General features: G+C 55.9%; 1 protein-coding gene and 1 long non-coding RNA gene across 2 annotated transcripts; one reads left to right on the top strand and one right to left on the bottom strand.

The window, feature by feature from the left end:
- Positions 1-1,032: 1,032 nt before the first annotated feature.
- On the bottom strand, positions 1,033-11,375 carry LOC139040030 (uncharacterized). Its single transcript, XR_011493715.1, has 3 exons — positions 11,271-11,375; positions 7,937-8,090; positions 1,033-2,362 (listed from the first exon to the last, which is right to left on the bottom strand). It is a non-coding gene; the product is annotated as an uncharacterized lncRNA (long non-coding RNA).
- Positions 11,376-11,802: 427 nt separating this feature from the next.
- On the top strand, positions 11,803-19,287 carry LHX1 (LIM homeobox 1). Its single transcript, XM_014862270.3, has 5 exons — positions 11,803-13,063; positions 14,948-15,174; positions 15,271-15,548; positions 16,947-17,112; positions 17,457-19,287. The coding sequence occupies exons 1-5, from the start codon at positions 12,894-12,896 to the stop codon at positions 17,834-17,836; spliced, it is 1,221 nt and encodes a 406-aa protein (XP_014717756.1). The 5' UTR covers positions 11,803-12,893; the 3' UTR covers positions 17,837-19,287.
- Positions 19,288-19,387: the final 100 nt, after the last annotated feature.

Here is a 19,387-nt window from a genome sequence, read left to right as displayed (position 1 = left end):
CATGGGTAACCGGCAGCAGAATCAGGAGCACAGAAGCCAGTTAGTATCCTGACTCATTTGTTAAATGAGCAAATAAAAGACTGATCCTCTTTCGGAGGCATTTCTGTCTGCAGAGACCAGCTACCCAACCCCTGCCTCCCATCTCTACATTTTCATATTATTTTCATCATAAGCCAGGCAGGCTGGCATCTTGACCCTACTCCTCCTGGCCTCCCAGCCTAAAGAACTCAGGGCTCATACAGGGCAAACACCCAGTTCAAATGCTGTCCACCAGGTCTGGAGCCTCCGAGAGTAACAGGGCAGCTGTTTCACCTTGGCCATATGGAGTGTCGGTGTACGCCTGAAACAGGGATGTAGGAGCGTGAGTGAGCAAATGTACACATGTACACAGACACCCACGTATGTAGGAGCCTGTGCAGAGGATTCTCCTGCACGTGGGCACTTATCCTTCCAGGCACATCCACACTTGCCATGAGACCACTTGCATGTGTACGTATGAATATCCACATGCGGGATGGTATATGTGCTCACGTCAACAGCCGTCTATACAGCAGTGTAGGTGAGCGTGTGAGGAAATGTGTGTAAATGCACCAAAGATTCTGAAATGCCCATGTGTCCACGCAGACTGCCAGTCACACATATTCCCACGGCCGGCCAGCCACGTACACGTCGTCATAAACATTCCTCCACTGGGAAATATAAGTGGAGATTCTGTAAATGTACATCCAGGTTTCTGCACTTAGGCACATCTAGGCTAACACGTACGTGGCTGGCTGGCCGTGGGAATATGTGTGACTGGCAGTCTGTGTGTGCAGGGTGCAAGTTTATGGGGAGAGAGAAAAGGTTTCTGCCGTTTCCATCACATTTCTCCTAAGTAATCATTGGGAAATATATGTGTTGGAAAACTGTATCTTTCATGCTTAAATATATCTCGGCGTATATAAATGAAACATGATATTGTGCCAACTGAGACGCTACACATTAACATTGTTTATCATTGATAGAATTAAATAACGCACGCCAGACCCTGGCCGCATTTCTTACAATTTTATTTAACACTGTTTTGGCCAAGCAGCATTTGGCAAATGCCGCATATACACTGTAGATTCTTGCAATAAATGCATAATTTGTAGGATATAATATACAACACATGAGAGGTATAACAAAGCATCATCAAAAAATTCCAACTGTCCCCATCTTTCTTTGGGTTCAACTTATTCCCCTTCCTTCTCTAAACCTGATTAAAACCCATCCTTTCACACTTCCCTAGGAGGTCTCTGCATTTGTAGCAAAGAAAGATAAAATGGAGGGTGAGGATTTGGGATGGAGGAAGAGATAACACTCTGAGACCTGATCTCTGGAATGTTTCTACTCCTCCCGTCTGTCAGAGGCAGGGCCAAGCCCCTGCATGTGTTAAACAGGGAGACCAAAGGACACATTTTTATAGGTTCGGCAGCCGCTTGGGTTGACTGACAACGTTATTCACTCAGAATGAGTAAAAAGAGCATTGAACTTATCAAATTAGTAGTAAATCCTTCGTTAAAAGATTCATAGAAATCGTTTCCTGCTTCTCTCCTTTAAGGGGAAACTATATCCTCCCTTGAGCCCGGATGAAAACGACCTTGCACACAGGAACAGGCCTGCTGGCTCACCTTTCAAAATGTGTGTGGGCCAATGGCCTACAATGTTGGCTAGATTATGAATGGCCTGAGAGAAAAGAAAAACACAAGCGCTGGGAAGTTTGGGGTTTTCATCTATAAGTCCAAACTGGAACATGAGCAAGAAAATGATAGACTCCCAAATGAGGGCCAGACAAGCTGGAAATGCTCCCCTACCAGCCACTGAGCAGTGAAAAGAGGTCGCATTTACTGCCCAAAGATTATGAATAAATGGCTCTTGTAGGACTTTCCAAAACTTGCAGAGGAATTCTTAATCTCCCAGGAGCCAGGGCCAAGATCCCACCTGGAACCTCACAGCCCTGCTCTCTGGGATCTCTTTCTACTATCCCTGGGCTTTGCTTTAGCATGGCAGTACAAGGACTGAGACAAGGAGCCCCCGACATCTGCCTTCCTGTGTTCTAAGTTTCTGTAACTTCTCTCCTACTGAGACCCCTGAGACTCCTGAGGCCTCCGAGGTAAAGACTGCCAAGTCTAATTTGAACAGCGATTGGACCCCAAATCCTCTGCCACCCTGTCAGCAGAGCTATATTTCCAGACAGCCCCCAGCCCCTCTCCACCAGCAGGGATATCAGCGAACCTGCCTGGGGGACAGCTGAATGTCAGCACCAAAAAGTATTGTACCATCTTCACACCGCTGAAGTCAGGAAGTCGTCTCTCCAGAGCCCGGTGCCACGGACTGTCTCCTGAGCAAATACAGAAAAAAAAAGTTTCCTAATGTTTGGATTAGAAGTAAGAATGGTGAAAAGTACCCATCAATATGTGTGTGCCCCTCCCCCCCCCCCACACACATATACACGAACACATGCCCTGTCTGTGCAGATAAATCGTGAATCATCTCCAGGGCTGAACATTTTAGCGTTCAGTAATATTCTCAGAGGCCCAAGGTTTTCAGGCAAATCCCAGGTCTGTGCACAAGGACACTGCATAAATCCCTCCCCTTATGAAAGGCCAGTCTGAGCAGATGGGACCACTCTTAAGTAAACTGGGGAGCCCTCCCCTCGTCCATCTCAAGAGGAGCCGCAGGGGGCTGGCCCTACCAGCCCGGAGAGCAGAGAGCAGCAAAAGCTGCTAATTCTGAGGCTAATGTTCACAACCCCAACTTATCTCTCTGGGGAGGGGTCCATTTGACTACACAGGCCTCCCTCCCCTCCCCCAAGGGGAAGTCAGATCTTGAAGTCGGACTGGTGGAGGCCCATGCGGACCAAGTTGTGGCCAGAGCTGGCTAACACAAGCATTGGAGAGCTGGCCGGGACTAGAAGGAGGTGAGAGGCAAAAGGGCCCCTCAAACCCAGTTTCTTTCCCTGCTAAGTCTGGGTTAATAACCTCAGAGCAGCTCCACTTTCTGATAACCTGCCTCATTAATATTTATTAAACAAAAGATTTTTTTTAAAGAAGAAATAAGGGCCAGAAGGCTTCCTCCACCCTCTTCTCTGTCTAGCCCCCCACCTACAGCCTAGGCCAAAGATACACGCTGCACCGGCTACCACCCCAGCCCCTACCCACCTCCCAGGTGTGTCAGGAAGACATAAGGCAGGTGGATGGAGAAAGAGACAGACCCGGGCACCCCAGGTGCTCACCAGGAAATGCATGGACTGTGAAATTACACCAGGGCTGGACAACTTACCACCACACTGGAACCCTTGGGGTACTGAAATAATTAACTTGCTAATCAGCTACACCTTGCTCTTTCCTTTCTTCCTGGAAAAAACAATTGCAAATCGCCTTCACATCAGGTTCCTCTGTCAGTCACTTGGAGACAAACTGACTCCATATCATACCTAGCACGGCCGCCTCCTCTTCCCCACCCCTTCCCACCAGGCCTGGGGTGGGGGTGGGGGACACAGAGAGAGAATGTCTCTGGAGATGCAGGGGTTTTTCTGTCCACACCACAGAGCTTTTCCATCTCCGCTAAGCTTTCTCGCTTTTGGCCCTCTTTAGCCTGCTTGCTGGCGCTAAACAGCCGAGATCCATGTGGAGAAAAGAGGATTCATTAGAATCGTAATAAAAATCCCTGGCATTCGTCCGGCTTTAGCGTTCACAAAGTGTTTTCACACATTATCTCATTTGGTCAGAGGAGGTCGGAGCTGGAAGGGACCTTAGCAATCATTTAGCCCAATCCCCTCGTGTTACAGATGGGGAAATTGAGGCCGGGAAAGGTTAAATGTGTTCCCCAAAGGCCACAGCTAAGGACAGTATGGCCAGGTCCCCCACGTTCATTGTCTAGAGATCCTGTGCCACCTCCGATCCCCCGAAAAGAGGGAAAGAGCAGGGTCCCCTTTTTGCTCCACAGTGAATATAAACCAAGATATCAAAAAATTAAGAGTAGGTCATGAGAATGAATAAAAGCAACTCTTATAAGAAATGGTTTGGGAGGTTGGAAGCGGGAGAGACTAGTCTAAGTCCTGAACAGAACATGTTAATTAATACCCTCCCCTCGGTCTCTTTGTCCCCTCCTCTCCCCCTTCTCTCCAGGTTTAAAGACATGAACATTATGCAGTTTGGGATCTAAGGCTAAATCCGGCCGCGGGTCCCGTGGGTGGGGCGGCTTTTCTCGCATTCCAATCTGGCGCCCACGCTCCCAGGATTCGCAGCATGATGGGCTCATGTGTGCATATGTGTGTCCACTCAAGACATTGGATTTAGCAGAGAAAAACAGGCATCTTGATCCTTTCACAGATCAGATGATTTGCAAATTAATAGCTCTTTCCCCTCAAGGCTCTGAGGAGGTGAAAAGCGATTTCTGGTGAAGGGGGAAAAAAAGGGCAGAAAAATATAAAACAAGAAATTAAGTAAAGCAACATTGGATGCAGGAAAACACTTCCCTGCGAATGGCACGCGTGTTTGGATGCGGGTCTCCGCACTCCCACAGGGCCACCTTGCCCCACTGCCCAAGCCTGTTGGAAGGTAAGCGGTTCCTTTGTGTGTTCGTTTATTACTAAGCCCAACTCTTTTCCCTCTAAAACTCCTTCTTCTCCCTGTTGAGCTGACCATGCTTCTGGATTTATGAAGAGAGATGTTTTAGCAGAAATCCCCCAGAGTGTCTCATCGGCCCTAAATCCCAGGCCCGCTCCCCCCCCAAGACCCCATGACACACAGCATGCCAACACGGCTTCCTCTTGCCTATGCATTAGCCATCCATTGTGGCAACCTGACATCTCTCACACATAAAACCGTAAGAGAGAAATAAAATATCTGTCTCTTGGCGAAAATAAAGCTTTGCCTCCCTCCTGATGTATAGGATATAAAATAAAGCCGCGGCTCCAATAGTGGCTTTTCCTTATGCGGGAGTTGCCTTTGCACACACGGAGACAATGAAGACGGATGGTTTGGGACGAGGCCCAGCCTCCTGGGGCGCCTTCACCCTTTTTTATTAGCGTCTCTCCCCCCTCCCTGCCTTTTTCTTTCTTCTTCACTTTCTTTCCTTTCTGGTTTGGATTTGCCTTTTATATGCCCTTCTCTTGCTTTTCTCAGGAACTTTATTCCTCCTGCTCACTTTCTTTCTAAAGCATGACAGACCCAGGGAGAGAAGAGTCAAGTTTCTCACCTGCTCAAACATGACCACCCGGCTCTTCTCACCCTCTCCACGCCCCCCCCCAACTCCCCCAACCCCCACCCCAAACCCCTAATTCTGGACTGCCAGCCCTTGTGACGAATTTTGCTGTTACTGCTTGGGGATTTGCTTTGGTCAAATGTACAAATGTTCCCAAGGGACAACTAAGAATGTGGTTAGTGTGTGGGGGGGTGGATTTCTTTTTCTGGGGAGCTGCCCTTTCCCCTCCTTCCTCTCCTTCGGCTGGGTGGTTTATGGATCGCAGTAATTATTTATTTAGCCTCTGAGGAGACCACCAGAGCCAAGCTGCCACCTTGAAGGGGTGAGAGTTGACATTCACCTCCCAAACCCAAGCCTCAAAGCTGCATCACCAGACAGCCTGTGGGCCTTGGGCCTCTTCCCTTGCCGGCTCAGCTACCAGGGGGTGATCTGAGTCCAACACTCTCTCCCCTGCTCTTTCCCCACTCCTGAGAACTGGAGAGTGCTGTGGGGAAAAACAAGAGGGGCCTGGGCCAGACTGGTGGCGTAGTAGTTAAGTTTGCCCGCTCCACTTAGGCAGCCCAGGGTTCACAGGTTCGGATCCCCAGCATGGACCTACACACTGCTCATCAAGCCATGCTGTGGCAGTGTCCTACATAGAAAATAGAGTAAGATTGGCATGAATTTTAGCTCAGGGACAATCTACCTCAAGCAAAAAGAAGAGGATTGGCAACAGATGTTAGCTCAGGGCTAATCTTCCTCACCAAAAAACCTCAAAAAAAAAAACAAAACAAAAACCAAGAGGGGCCCCTGCCCATGCTCACACAGAGAGCTAGAACTGTCCCCTTCATAGTCACAGAGACATGGTCACCTTCCTGCCCTCCTGCACACTTGATGCTCTCTCCCACGGTGTCCTGTCTACCTTTTTTCTCCTCTGTCCCCAGAGGCCTCATTCTTGCCAGGCATGTATTGCTCTCTTCTCTCCTCTGTGATTCTGTCTCTCTCCACCCATGTCTGAGTGGGTTTATCTCTAGAAGCTTCTTCCCATCCTTGCCTTGACCTCATCCTTCTGGCTGCTTTCTCTCCATCTACCCAAGGCTACTAATCAAGCCATTCAAAACCTTACCTGCTCTGCTAGGAGTTGCAGGACACATCTCAGGTCCTGGGAAGAGTAAGTAGTGACTGAAAGGAGGGGGTGCAGGGTCTGGGCTCCCAGGGGGGAACAACAGGAGAGGGGGAGCTGTGGTGTTGCCTGGAGGGAGGAAATGTCCAGCAGAGGGACAGTGGGTGGCTTTCAGCCTCAGAGATTGATGAAGGGCCTCAGGGTGTGTGTAGAGTAGGCTCCTGGTCACCCCTAATCTGAGATCTTTATTAATGCAAACACGGAGGGGCTGATGAGGCAGCCACCTCTACTGAACCTTGTTCCCCAAAAGAGAGGGAGCTTAGAGCTTCCAGATACAGAAAGAACTCAATACCAGTCCCAAAGGTGATTAGCTGGGGGGGGGGGGGTCTCTCCCTCTCCCCCTCCACTTGATATCTCTCTAGATATCGGCAGTGACCACCGCCATTAGGTAAGGGGAGAGAGTCAATTAGTGAGAGGATTAATTACTCCGAGGCACGAGCCCCGTTTGTCTTCCTTACCGGGTGCGAGTGTGTGTGCAGACAGAGGAACACGGGCACGCACCCAAATACACATTGTTGTCACGCCGTCTTAGACGTTTTATTTATTTGTTGGATTCCTGCCCAGAGCCGCTCACACGCTTTTCCACGGGCGCTGAGTCTCCCACCTAACACGCCGCCTCCTTTCCTGCCGCCTACGAACGCGCCTGTCACATACCTGCACCCCCGGAGTCCCGCCGGACGCCCCGCAGCGCCTGCAGGGTCCTCGGCTCCGCGCCTTTCCCCGTTGCCGTTTTTTTTTTTTTTTTTTTGGCGCTGGGTGTCTTTCTGGGTCTCTTTTCCGTTCCTTTTCCTCTACTCTTTCACGCATTTCCTCCAACTCCTCTTTCCTCCTTTGATCCCAGCGTACTTTTCCACATTCCTTCTCTTTTTTCCTCTGTTTTTCGGCCCTTATTCTCTTTTCCCGCCCCTCTCCGCACGCTTGCTTCTCTCTGTCTCCTGCCCCCTCCAGCTCACCCTCTCCCTTCCGGCACTATCCACGTCCTGTCTTTGCTCCGAGGCGCGGCGCTGACTTGCGTCTGAGATCGCCACGCTCGACCTCGCTCCCCAACCTTCCATGCCCAGGGTCCCTCCAGCCCTCGTGGGAAGCCACATTGTTTACCCAGACCGAGCGCACACCGTGAAGCCCGGCCGGATGCCGCCCGTCCCGGCCTCGCGGTCCCTCCCCACCCCGCAACTCCTGACTTGGAAAACGTGCCCAGGGCAAAATACACAATGGAGCAAGATGACAAGCCCCCCAAACTTCTCATCTTCAATAGTACACTGACCCAGGGATCTCGGGGAAAATCCCCTAACTTGGGTTTCTTCCTCCAGGAAAAAGAAAGTAATATCGATCCCCCCTCTTACTACGCGATTCAGGGAAGATAGTGATATAAACTGTAAAGTGCAGTACACAAGTAGGTCATTTCCAGTAGAGAGTGATGGAGTGAGATTAAGGCAGCCTGAGGCAGGAACGAACGAGAGAGGAAGAAGGATAGAGCGGGAGCTCCGATCAGATCCGAGGGACCCGGGCCAAAAGTTTCCTGCGTTGAACCTGCCGCGTCCTCACCGTGTCTCTACGGAGTTTGCGTGGTCTCCGGGTCCCGCAGGGTCCAGGACGCACCGGCTCGCTCCCTGCTCTTCCTTCAGGGACCCGCTGGCATTCCTGCAGCCCGGCGCCCAAGCGCCTCCTTTCACGGCCTCACCGCGCTTTTCTGGGGGTCCTAGGCGGAACAAAGGCGCGGTGGGCAAGGAGGGAAGCGGCCAGGGGCGGTCGCCGCTCCCGGGATCTATAGCAGCTGAACACGCCCGCCCGGAAGGCTGGGGTCCTGGGCCGCGCGAGCCACGCGGGAACGTCGGGTAGCAAGGCGATGTGGGGCTTTGAACCGAGAGGCGGCTGGAGGAAAGGGGGCGCAGGAGAGGGGGCCATTGGCAGCGCGGCTGGGGAGGGTTGGCAGAACTCGCTCCATCTCCAGTTTCCCAGGCAGCGTCCCTGCTTTCGGGCTGATCCTCAAGGCGCTCTCGGAAGAGAAACCTGTGGTACCGTGAAAGCCACTTCCTGGGGCCTCTGGGGCCTTTTCCAGGAGTGCCTGGGGATGAGGTGGAGAGGAATCTGCGGCCACTGAGGGACGACTAGGCGGCGAAATTGACCCTCACGGCACCCCGTCCAGAATTTACGGGACCCGGGGCGGTGTGCGTGGTTGTGGGTCTGTGAGACTGGGAGGGCGTTGGGCAGGGAAGCGCGTGTATACTTAGGACGCAGGCAGTAAGTGTGGCGGTGAGGGTGAGGCGGGAAGGTTGGCGCTCTTCGCCAAGCAGACATTGGTTTAAATGCAGAGCTGAACTGAGAGGCTTCGGAGACAGCAAATTTGGTCAGTTTTCTCTCTCTGTCTCTGCGACCAATTACATTTTAAAATAAAAGCTCAATGGAAGCGAACAAAACCCAAACCATTAATCTCGTGTACTATCCCCGTGGAGGCGTTAAATCTGGACTTAAACCTACAATCAGGAGCCAAGAGGAGCGCCTCGAGTTGCGCTCTCGGACTCTGGTAGACGCCGGGGTTGGTTCCCGTGGACCAGTTTACGGAGCCATCTGGACACCGGGACAAGCAGAGCCCAATGCCCCAGAGCCCGCGTCCTGTCCTCGCCCTCAACTCCCCTACCGTGCTGGTCCTCCCGCGGGTGGGGCCCTCTTTCACCCACTTCGAGATCCCGAGGTCCCTGCACCCCGAAACGGGTGGATCAGCCTCCTCCTGTCCACCTGAAAGGAGGCGACGGGCCTTGAGTTCAGGCAGGACAGGCAGCCGGGTCCAGCTGTCGCCCCGTAGGTCCCCGCCAACCACCCCCACCCCCGCGGCCCCTCTGCTTTGCATGAGAAGGAGCCCAGCTGGGGCGGGGGCGGGGGCGGGCCACTCGGGACTCGGTCAGCTATAGATTCCAGAAAGGGGCGGTTGGGTCGAGAGCGCTTGCGGCGAGAACCGAGACAGCTGGGGAGGGGGGGAGCGTGGGGACCGCTCGATTGGACCAGCCCCTCCCCGCGGACCTCACCCAACGCAGAGGGCTGGGGAGGCGCCTCGGGGTCCGGGTGGAGGAGGAGAGGACCTCGCGACACGCATCTCTTGGCGCCTCCCGGGGTCCTGGAGCACCGCGTAAGGGTCGGCTTGTTCCTGGAAGTGTTGGGCCCGCAGGAGGAGCACAAAGCCAAGTCTGAATCAGCGAAGATAGCCTGCTAGGTTGGAGAACCGCCCTTCCAGTCCCCAGCCCTGCCCTGAGCCCCGGCCTGGGAGAGAGTCACCGAGGGGGCTGATAAAGAGAGAACCAGCTCCAACGCCGCCCTCCCCGCAGCGAGGAGCCAGAGCCCAGGTGTAAGAGGAGGGGGTGCGGAGAAGCCCCCGCACCCGGAGGTCAGGATGGGCGGAGCGCCAAAGAGGCGCACCGCGGCCTCTGCTTCGGCTTCCAATGAAAAGGTGGCGGGCGGCAAGGCAAGGACTGCCGGCGGGCCTCGGGGCTGCAGGGCGGTGAGGGCGGAGGCGAGGAGGCAGGAAAGGGGCGTTGGCAGAGCCCTAAAACCCCAGTCCAACGGAGCGCAAACCAAATTCGCTGTAGCGGCTTCCCGGTTCGTCCGAAGAGGGTATTCCAGTTGCAGAGCGTTGGAGTCCCTGCTGGCCCAGGTTCTTTGCAATTGCGGTTCGGCACGCACTTCCCCCAACTTAGCTCCCTGCCCTGAGTGGGCTCTCTGAGCCCCGCACTGGGAATGGGGTCAAAAGGCCAATCCCCAAATACATGGCTGGCTATGCATCATTATTTCCTTCCCCGCTAGGGCCGAATGCGCCTTCCTAGCACCCCTTCCCCCAAGAAACAAAAAAGGGGAGCAAAAGCGAGACTGCCCAACCCTGCCACCTCAGACTTCACTTCGGGAGAAATCCCGGTAAGCATAGAAATGAAGCGTCGAAACGAAATTTGCTATTTGACTGGCATGGGCCAGGGATCTAGAGTGACTCTTCGAGGCTAAAGCTCTCAGGACCGGGACCTGACCCCCACGTCTGGGATAGTCCGCCCCCGTGGGCAGTGATCCCGCGTTTATACTCCAAGCAGAAAAAGGGAAGTATGGCTCCACGAGGAGTGAAATACGGAGGGTGTCGGGGGAAGCCCAGGGCCTGGAAAAGGGGAGGACGAGTGCCAGTGCCGGGCCCGCTGTGCCCTAGCGCTGCACACCCCAAGCCACTGCAGCCTCTCTGTGGAGCCCCGAGGATGGCCCCCCTTTCCACCGCCACTACCACCATCCCCCAGCCGCCGCCGCTGACACCCCGCAGTTTCCCGCCTAGTCGTTTGTTTTTGTGTGTAAAAGGTGTCTCCGGATCACAGTTTTCTCACAACTTCTCGCCGGGGTTGCAACTCCTCACCCGAGGCGCTTCCCCACCCACTCCTTTCCCCCGCCCCGGCGCCGCGCCTGTGGTCTCCCCCGCCCCCACGAGGAAACCTCCGAATCAACTTTGCAAGACCGCGCTGGGAAACAGACACCCAGATCTCCCAGAGATCGGGACCCGGTGGACTTTGGCTGGATTGAGGGAGGGGGCACAAAAGGAGGGACCGGAGGAGGGAGATTCTGCTGCCAAGCGCCCTCCCCTATCTACTCCCCCAAGATGTGCGCTATGCCCGGGGCAAACTTCTAGGCCAAGAAAGGAAGAAGGGGAAAAAGAAAAGAAAAGAAAAGAAAGCCAACACCTGCTGAATTGCAAAGTCCAACAGTACACCAGGGCCGCCGAGGCTCCCGGACCCAGCTGCACCCCAACTTTCAACAAGGCTCGATCTTAGATGACTCCCACCCTCCAGCAGAACTTGGCCCTCCGCCTGCGCCTACACCCGCGCTCTCTCAGTCCCTCCCACCGAAACCGACGCCTTACCGGAGCAGGAGGGGGCCCGGGCACCTCGCTGCCCGCCGCCCGCACCGCGCCGGGCCGCGGATGCGGCCGCCACTGAGCCTCTAAACGCGGTCTCCCGGCACTCTCCCGGGCCGGGGGATGCAGAATGGTTTACAGAGGGACCTCGAGCCGCTGATTGGTCGCTGGCCGCCGTGACGTCGGCGGGCGCTGCATTAAGGCGAGGGGGCTTCCAGAGCTCAGCCAACAGCCAGGAGCAGTGACCGAGCCGCCGGAGCTGGGGAGAGACGCGCCGGGGCGGCGGTCTGGGCCAGGAGACCAGGGACAGAGGGACGCTTGTCCGGGGACAGCCAGCAACGAACCGCGGCCCGGGCGGCGACAGCGGCTGCCTGTGCGGAGCTGTTCCAGTCGCACAGAACTGTAGCTGCTGCACCAGGACGTTTTTTTTTTTTAAAGCTCTCCAATCTACTCTCCCTGCCCCCCGACTCCTCCCGCTGCAAAAGAAAAAAAAAAAAGGAAAGAAGGGAAGAGGCTAGAAGGGAAACTCAGATTTGCCACCACAACGAAAAAAGAGGGGAAAAGGAAAAGAAAAAGTCGAGCGACTGTGGGGTTGGACGCAGGCCGCCGGAGCGTGGGCCGAGCGAGGCGGGGCTGCGCGCCCAGGCGGCCGCGAGTTGAGACTGGAGCCACGATGCACGGCCAGGCGCGGTGAGGAGCCAGACCGTATCACCTCCCCGAAGGAGTCCAGGCGCAGGGAGGGCCGTCCCGAGAACACGGAGGCCGCCAGGCAGGCCACGGGCCGAGGTGACGGGGCTAGGGCGGTGGGGAGCGAGCGAGCGCACCTGGCCGCGTCCGCCTGGAGTTCTCTCTCTCCGCTCTCGATCCACACAAACACTTCTCCAAAAGGGGGGAAACCTAAGCAACAACAACAATCAACAACGAGATCTTCCTCCCGCCCTCCCCTCCCGCCCTCCCCCCTCGGCCTGCCCCCGCCCCCTCCCCCAGGCCCACGCCGGGCGCCCAGCGTGTCCCGACCCGCTGCGCGATGCCGGCAGTTTAGGATCCAAAGCTTCTCTACTCGTTTTGTTCTTTTCTATCATAAAAAGAGGAGGGGAAATCCCGGCGGCAGGCAGCCCGGCACACACACCCTCGCCCTCATACCCCGACAAAAGCAGATGCACTTTGACTTCTGACAGCTCTACCTCAAGCCGGAGAGAACTCAGCGGCGCTTTCCCCGCCAGCCGAGCTCGCCGCGTCGTCCTCTTCCTCCTCCGTCTCCGTCTTATTTATTTATTTCCGTTCCCGTCGCCGTTCTCGGTGACCTTCATTCCTCCGCGGGCTCCGGGCAGAAGAGTCGCTTTCTCGCCCGCCTGAGACTCTTCCTTGCCCCAGGAGCTGCGGCGGCGCTGCCGTGCCCCGGGGCCCTGGGACTCCCGGGCTGCACGCTCCGCCGAGGCGCCCCCCCGCCCCCCCATCAGCCTCGTTTCCCCTCTTTTGATTTCCTGGTGCGCGGTTTTGGCTCGCACCGCCGAGTGTGTCTCCTCTTTTTGGAGGGGCTGGGGAGCTTGTGCCGGTCGTCTTCAGGACTCGTCCCTCGCCTCCGCCTGCGCTTCTCCCTCCGGGCCTCACCCGACCAAACCAAAGACCATGGTGCACTGTGCCGGCTGCAAAAGGCCCATCCTGGACCGCTTCCTCTTGAACGTGCTGGACAGGGCCTGGCACGTCAAGTGCGTCCAGTGCTGTGAATGTAAATGCAACCTGACCGAGAAGTGCTTCTCCCGGGAAGGCAAGCTCTACTGCAAGAACGACTTCTTCCGGTGAGTACATCCCTCGCGCGCCTCTGCTGCTCCGTCCCCGCGGGCCCTTCGGATCTGGCCAGCTTCGGATCAGAGGTCAGCGTGGCCACCTTAGGAGCTGCCTTTGGAGAGGGCAGCCAAGTGCCGCGAGCGCCTGCCTTTTCGCCAGCTGGCGCGCTGGGCGCCCGGGACGCGGCCCTGCTTGCGTCCTGGAAATTGTGGGTCCGGGCTTGGCTGCACGTGCCTGGAAAGAAAGGGTCTGAGCCCGCCTCTGAGCCAGAAGCCCCTCCAAGCTGGGAGGCGATAGCGCAGCCTCCGCTGTTGTAGCCCAGGCTCCTGTCTTTCCTCCCGCCGAGCTCTCCAACAGCTGCATTCTCTGGGCCTCCCGGGTTGCTCGCCCTCCAGGCTGAGCTCAGAAGCCCGGGCTAGCTCCATGCCACTACCTTGCAGTCTCAGAGAGGTCTTGGCGGGAACCACGGAGCCTTTTGCGTGGAGTGTCCGAGTTGCCTGCGTGGCAGCGACAGGGCTCAGCCCTGAAGCCTATCCTGCACGGCCCAGGGTCTTCCTGAAATCCGGATGGGCCTCCCAGCGCCGGCCTGGGCAATCTACTGCACCGCGGCCTGTGAAGCGCCCCGAGGCTGCAGCCTCCGCGAAGACCTTTCCCCCTGCTTCCCCGGCTGCCCCGCTTGGCAAGAGGTTAGGCCTCCGCGCAACGCCGACCTCGGCTCTGAGGCGCAGGCTCCGCTCGGAGCTCTCGCAGGCACTGACCGCCAAGGCCGGCCGCCTCCTTGCCGAAATCCGGGAAAAAGCCGAGACCTGGCTCGTCTGAGTCAGGCGACTTCTCCGGACGCCCCTCCTCCATTTAGCATTTTAATTGTATCCTCTTAAATTCACTATCTTGCCGCCGAATCCGCACAAACACACAAGTCAACAGAGAAGAACAGGAGCAAAAGCGAATTGTAATCCCCCTGTACGAGTTAGAAATCTCCCGGGTTGCTTGGCTGAATTGGTCTCTGCTTTTCTCTGAGCTTGCGGTGACAGATCAAACTAGGGGACGGGGTAGGGGTTCGAAACCACCCGGGGCGCTTTGCTCAGAGCCCCGGGACGCGCTGTTCCCAATGCCTCCCCGAGACGGGCGGCTCTGGTTGCGGGGGACCGCAAAGCGCTAGGTACGCTGGTATTGCTGGGAGGAGGCACAGGCTGAGCCTCTGAGCCTCAGTCCGCCACGCCAGCGGGAGCCGGGCCGGAGAGTGGCGAACGGTGCTGGCTGCCAGTGGGCCCCAGAGGCCTGGCTCCCGCGCAGCGCGGCCCGGCACCTAGAGCCCCGCCGCGGCTCCAGCTTGCGCCAAACTGCCCGGCTTGAACGTGGCGGCCCTGCTGCGGCCGTCTGGGCTCTCCGCGGCTGTTGACCCGCGGAGGGACTGGACCTTGCCAACTGCCAGCCTGTGTGCGGGTCCTTTTGCGGTGAAAGGTGACGCTAGGAGAGAAAAGCAAAGCTCGGGGTGCATTTATATGGAACTGTAATTCGAATTTGACTGTTCTCTGAATCTAATCGGAAAATAAGTGCCTCCCTCCTCTTCCCGTCGGCGCCTTGCCTCCTTCTTAGCAGCGCTTTACTTTTCTCCTCTGAGACAACGCTGGGTGTGAGGCTAGGGGTGGGGGCAGCTTGGGCCCCTCGCTCTCTCGCTCTAACCATGTATATTTCCTCCCTGACTTCACTGGTGCCCCGCGCTCTCTCCTCCTGCATTCTTGCCTACTTAATCGGCATTCTGCCTTTCTTTTTGACTCTCTCTTCTTTTTCCTTTTCCTCGTCTCCGACTTCCTCCACTTTCTACCTTTCTTTCTCTGTCGTCCTTCTCCTGGCCCCTGTCTTCCCCTGCCCCTCGCCAACCTGCCCCCCTGCAGGTGTTTCGGTACCAAATGCGCGGGCTGCGCGCAGGGCATCTCCCCTAGCGACCTGGTGCGAAGAGCGCGGAGCAAAGTGTTTCACCTCAACTGCTTCACCTGCATGATGTGTAACAAGCAACTCTCCACTGGCGAGGAGCTCTACATCATCGACGAGAACAAGTTCGTCTGCAAAGAGGATTACCTAAGCAACAGCAGTGTCGCCAAAGAGAACAGCCTCCACTCGGGTGAGGCCCCAATTCCCGGCTCGCTAGGGGCGGGCGGGTCCTGGGGGAGGACGGCCTGCCAGGGCCGCTGCTCACCTGTCCCTTCCCTCTCCCCAGCCACCACAGGCAGTGACCCCAGTTTGTCTCCGGACTCCCAAGACCCGTCGCAGGATGACGCCAAGGACTCGGAGAGCGCCAATGTGTCGGATAAGGAAGGGGGCAGCAACGAGAATGACGACCAGAACCTGGGCGCCAAGCGGCGAGGGCCGCGCACCACGATCAAAGCCAAGCAGCTGGAGACGCTGAAGGCCGCCTTCGCTGCTACGCCCAAACCCACGCGCCACATCCGCGAGCAGCTGGCTCAGGAGACCGGCCTCAACATGCGCGTCATCCAGGTCAGGACCCCGGCGTGCCACTCAGTTCCCCCCGAGTCTTACATGGCTCTTCCAGGCAGGCACCCAGGCCGCCCAGCTTCGAGGAGGGGAGCTAGTCCCTGGAGGCTGGCGGAGGGGTAGAGGAGAGGTCCGGACCCATCCCTATCGCGTGCGACCTTTGAAGCGCCGCTTGATGGGTAGAGCTTCTAGAAATCCCTATGCTTTCTCTTCTCGGTCCCACGCAGGTGATAGTGGTGGAGGAGAGGGAGGGACGGGGAGCTCAGCATGAGGCCGGAGGAGGGGGCACTGTCGGACAACGCGGCCAAAGTTGGGATCTTTTTTCTGCACCACCACCCCCTGTTGGGAAGGAGCCGAGAGGTCGCTGTGCATACCGGAGTTAATCGATTCCGCTGGCTTCTGCACAACGTGATCTTCCTCTGCGTCCCCAACCCCAACTTTGTGGGTCTCTAGCCCCAGTTAGACAAGCCCCAGAGCAGAGACTTTCCCTCCAAAGAGAGGTGGAGCGTCCTGGTTTGAAGGAGAGGTGGTGGGGCGGGAGTCGGGTCGGGACCGCTCTGCCTCGGGCGGTGCAGAGTGGGATGGGGAGCCGAGACGGCCATCTGGGCACCTGTGCTGGGTGCGTTGTGAGAACTTGAGATTGCTTATGATTCGGGCCCCTAGCGTTGCGCGCAAGGTTAGGTGTGCGGTTCGCCAAGCCTGGAGGCTCTGCGAGGGGGTGGATGGACGTGCCTGGGAGGCTGAGTCTGCAGTGGGTACACATATACAGGCTGCCCTCGGAGGAAGGCCCTTTGCCTCTTCGGAGACTGTGTCAACGTGTGCACACGTGAATGGGAGGTTGCATGTCTGTGTCACTATCAGTGAGAGGCTGTGGATAAGTATGTTTGGCACTAGGAGATTGTGCGTGGGTGTGAAAAGGAGATTTTGGGTTTTGGTGTCACTATCGTTGGGAGACTGAGTGTCAACAGGAGGCTGTTTAATTCACTGTCACTATCATGCAGGGGAGGGGGCTGCCAGGAATGCAAAAGGGAAGCTTTGTGTGTCTGACACTGTTTGGGGAGGTTGAGTGTCTATGTGTGTACAGCCCCCAAGAAGCTGTAATTGTGACAGTGACTGTTAGAAACAGCTCCAACTGCCTCACGTCGGGCAGGGCGGCTTGCCCAGGTCCTCCTGTGGGGAATCCTGTTCACCATTGGCTCAGAGGCCACCCTGAGCGGTCCTACTCAGAGACACCCCCCCATACACAACACACACACACACACACACACACACAGACATGCACACACTCTGGTAGCCCAGAATAGGCGAGCTAGGCTGTGGAGGGGTGAGGGGCCAGGCCCAGCACACCCGAAGTGGGAGGTGCAATCTCGGTGGCCTCACCCCGCGGCGTCTGTGCTTCAGGTCTGGTTCCAGAACCGTCGCTCCAAGGAACGGAGGATGAAGCAGCTAAGCGCTCTGGGCGCCCGGCGCCACGCCTTCTTCCGCAGTCCGCGCCGGATGCGGCCGCTGGTGGACCGCTTGGAGCCGGGCGAGCTCATCCCCAATGGGCCCTTCTCCTTCTACGGAGGTGGGTGTGCTGCCGAGTGGCCCGGCACAGCCAGGCGGAGTTAGCTTCGTTGGAAGCGGGTGGTAGCGCGGGAGGCGCTTTCGCTTTCTATAGAGAAGCGAAGAGTCGGGGAGAGATGGTAGAAGGATGAGGAGGAAATCAAGGGGAGATAGTGAGACCAAAGACCAAATTCCCGACCCTGAATGAGGCGGGCGGGCAGGTAGGGAGCAGCTCCTGTGTTAGCACCAAGCCTCCTCTCTGCTCCCAGGCCCTCAGGGGAGCCCCCCAAACGGCGAGTTCCCCGCGTTGCCTTCCCGCTCCACCCAGGGCCCCGCCCTGACATCCTCTTTCCCGCCGCTCCGCAGATTACCAGAGCGAGTACTACGGGCCCGGGGGCAACTACGACTTCTTCCCGCAAGGCCCCCCGTCCTCACAGGCTCAGACGCCAGTGGACCTGCCCTTCGTGCCATCGTCAGGGCCGTCCGGGACGCCCCTGGGCGGCCTAGAGCACCCGCTGCCCGGCCACCACCCGTCGAGCGAGGCGCAGCGGTTCACCGACATCCTGGCGCATCCCCCAGGGGACTCGCCCAGTCCGGAGCCCAGCCTTCCCGGGCCTCTACACTCAATGTCGGCTGAGGTCTTCGGGCCCAGCCCGCCTTTCTCGTCGCTGTCGGTCAACGGCGGGGCGAGCTACGGGAACCACCTGTCTCACCCCCCAGAAATGAACGAGGCGGCCGTGTGGTAGCGGGGTCTCGCACGGTGCGCGGAGTTCGTGGTTGTACAGAAATGAACCTTTATTTAAGAAAAATAGAAAAATTAAAAAAAAAAAAACTTAAAAAGCAAGTACCCCCTCCCCCTTCCTCCAGCCTCGGGGACCATTTTCCGTCTGGGGAGACCGGATGGGAAAGGGGGACACGAAATAGGATCCAAATCCGCCTGGAGGTAGGACTGGGATCCACGCGCTGGCTGGCAAGGTGCAGAACTGGGGCTCCGGAAGGGAAATGCAGACCTCTCCCCACCTCCCACCTGGAGCCAGATCCGCGGACACACTCCGCGGGTGTGCGTGCCTGGCCAGCGGGCGGCACAGCAACACCCGTGGCTGCCTCGGGGGCGCACAGCCAGTGGTGACACCAGGAGCCGCAGGGAGAGAGGCCTCGAGGCGCAGCCGGGTGAGGGAGGTGAAGTGGCCAGGGCACTCCCAGGCCAGCCAGGAGGGTTCTGGCTCTGGGAAATCTCTTATTAGTGTTGTCTCAGAATTCAGCAACAGCGACAACAAACTCTTATAGCTTCAGAAACGCCGACCTGCTGTGCATCAGGTGGGACTATATATATATATTTTTTGTCTGAGTTTTTTGGTTTTTGTTTTTGCCAAATTGCAAAATTCTAAATGTAAAGCCCTCAGTATCAACTCTTCTACCTTCACAAAGCTCACCACACACCCACAGATACACACACAGACATACTCCATAGAATGGTCTCCAGCCAGACCGCTCAGTAAAATGACTTGAACATCAGCTGTACAAGAAAAGTATTCTACCTTCACACACAAAACGTTAAAAAAAAAAAAGACTATTGAACTAAAAACAGTCAACTGTTTACGTATAATGTTAAATTCAGGAGTTCAGTGTTTTACTAATATATCCTATTTTGAAACCTCTTGTTCAAAAACAAAACGTTTTGAGCAATCAACCAAAATTGTTCATTTTCTTTTCCTGTAGATGTTCTGACAGATTTGCAGGGCTCACAGCTCACTGTGCTAGTATGTAAAAAGGTGTTGTTTACACAAGGCAAAGAGAAAACATGATATTCAGACACTTGCCAAATAGAATAATTATAGCACAAATACTGTAAAGGTGCCTGGCACCACAACCTGAGAAAGTGTTAAAAAATAAAAAAAGTGTTACAAGGTTTAAAAAAAAAACATCTTTGCTAATTTTTAGTCCTGTTGAACATTCATGGAATTGTTAATATGACTTATATAGACCCACACAGGTTTTATTTTTGTGTCTTTAAAATAAAAGTCCAAAATATTTAAATTTTATGGTCAAATATGCAGTCAACAGCTGCTACTTTTTTCTTTATATTTTAAATTTCTCATATGTCTTTTATTGTTCTGATAAACCTAAGCTTGTGTGACCTCCAGTGCATATTAGACCATTCACTGTATGAAAGAAAACATGTTGAATAAATTTGTGAGTTTTTAATAAAAATAGAAAATCTGATGTTTAGATAATTGGTGTGTTATTCGATGTTTTAACAACTGGTGGGGAGACCTGTTGGGGAGCTGAATGACCCC

This window comes from Equus asinus, chromosome 13 (assembly GCF_041296235.1).
Source record: "Equus asinus isolate D_3611 breed Donkey chromosome 13, EquAss-T2T_v2, whole genome shotgun sequence".
In the NCBI taxonomy this organism is placed as follows: domain Eukaryota; kingdom Metazoa; phylum Chordata; class Mammalia; order Perissodactyla; family Equidae; genus Equus; species Equus asinus.
The sequence above is the reverse complement of the archived record's forward strand: the minus strand, read 5'-3'. Positions and strand labels throughout refer to the sequence as shown.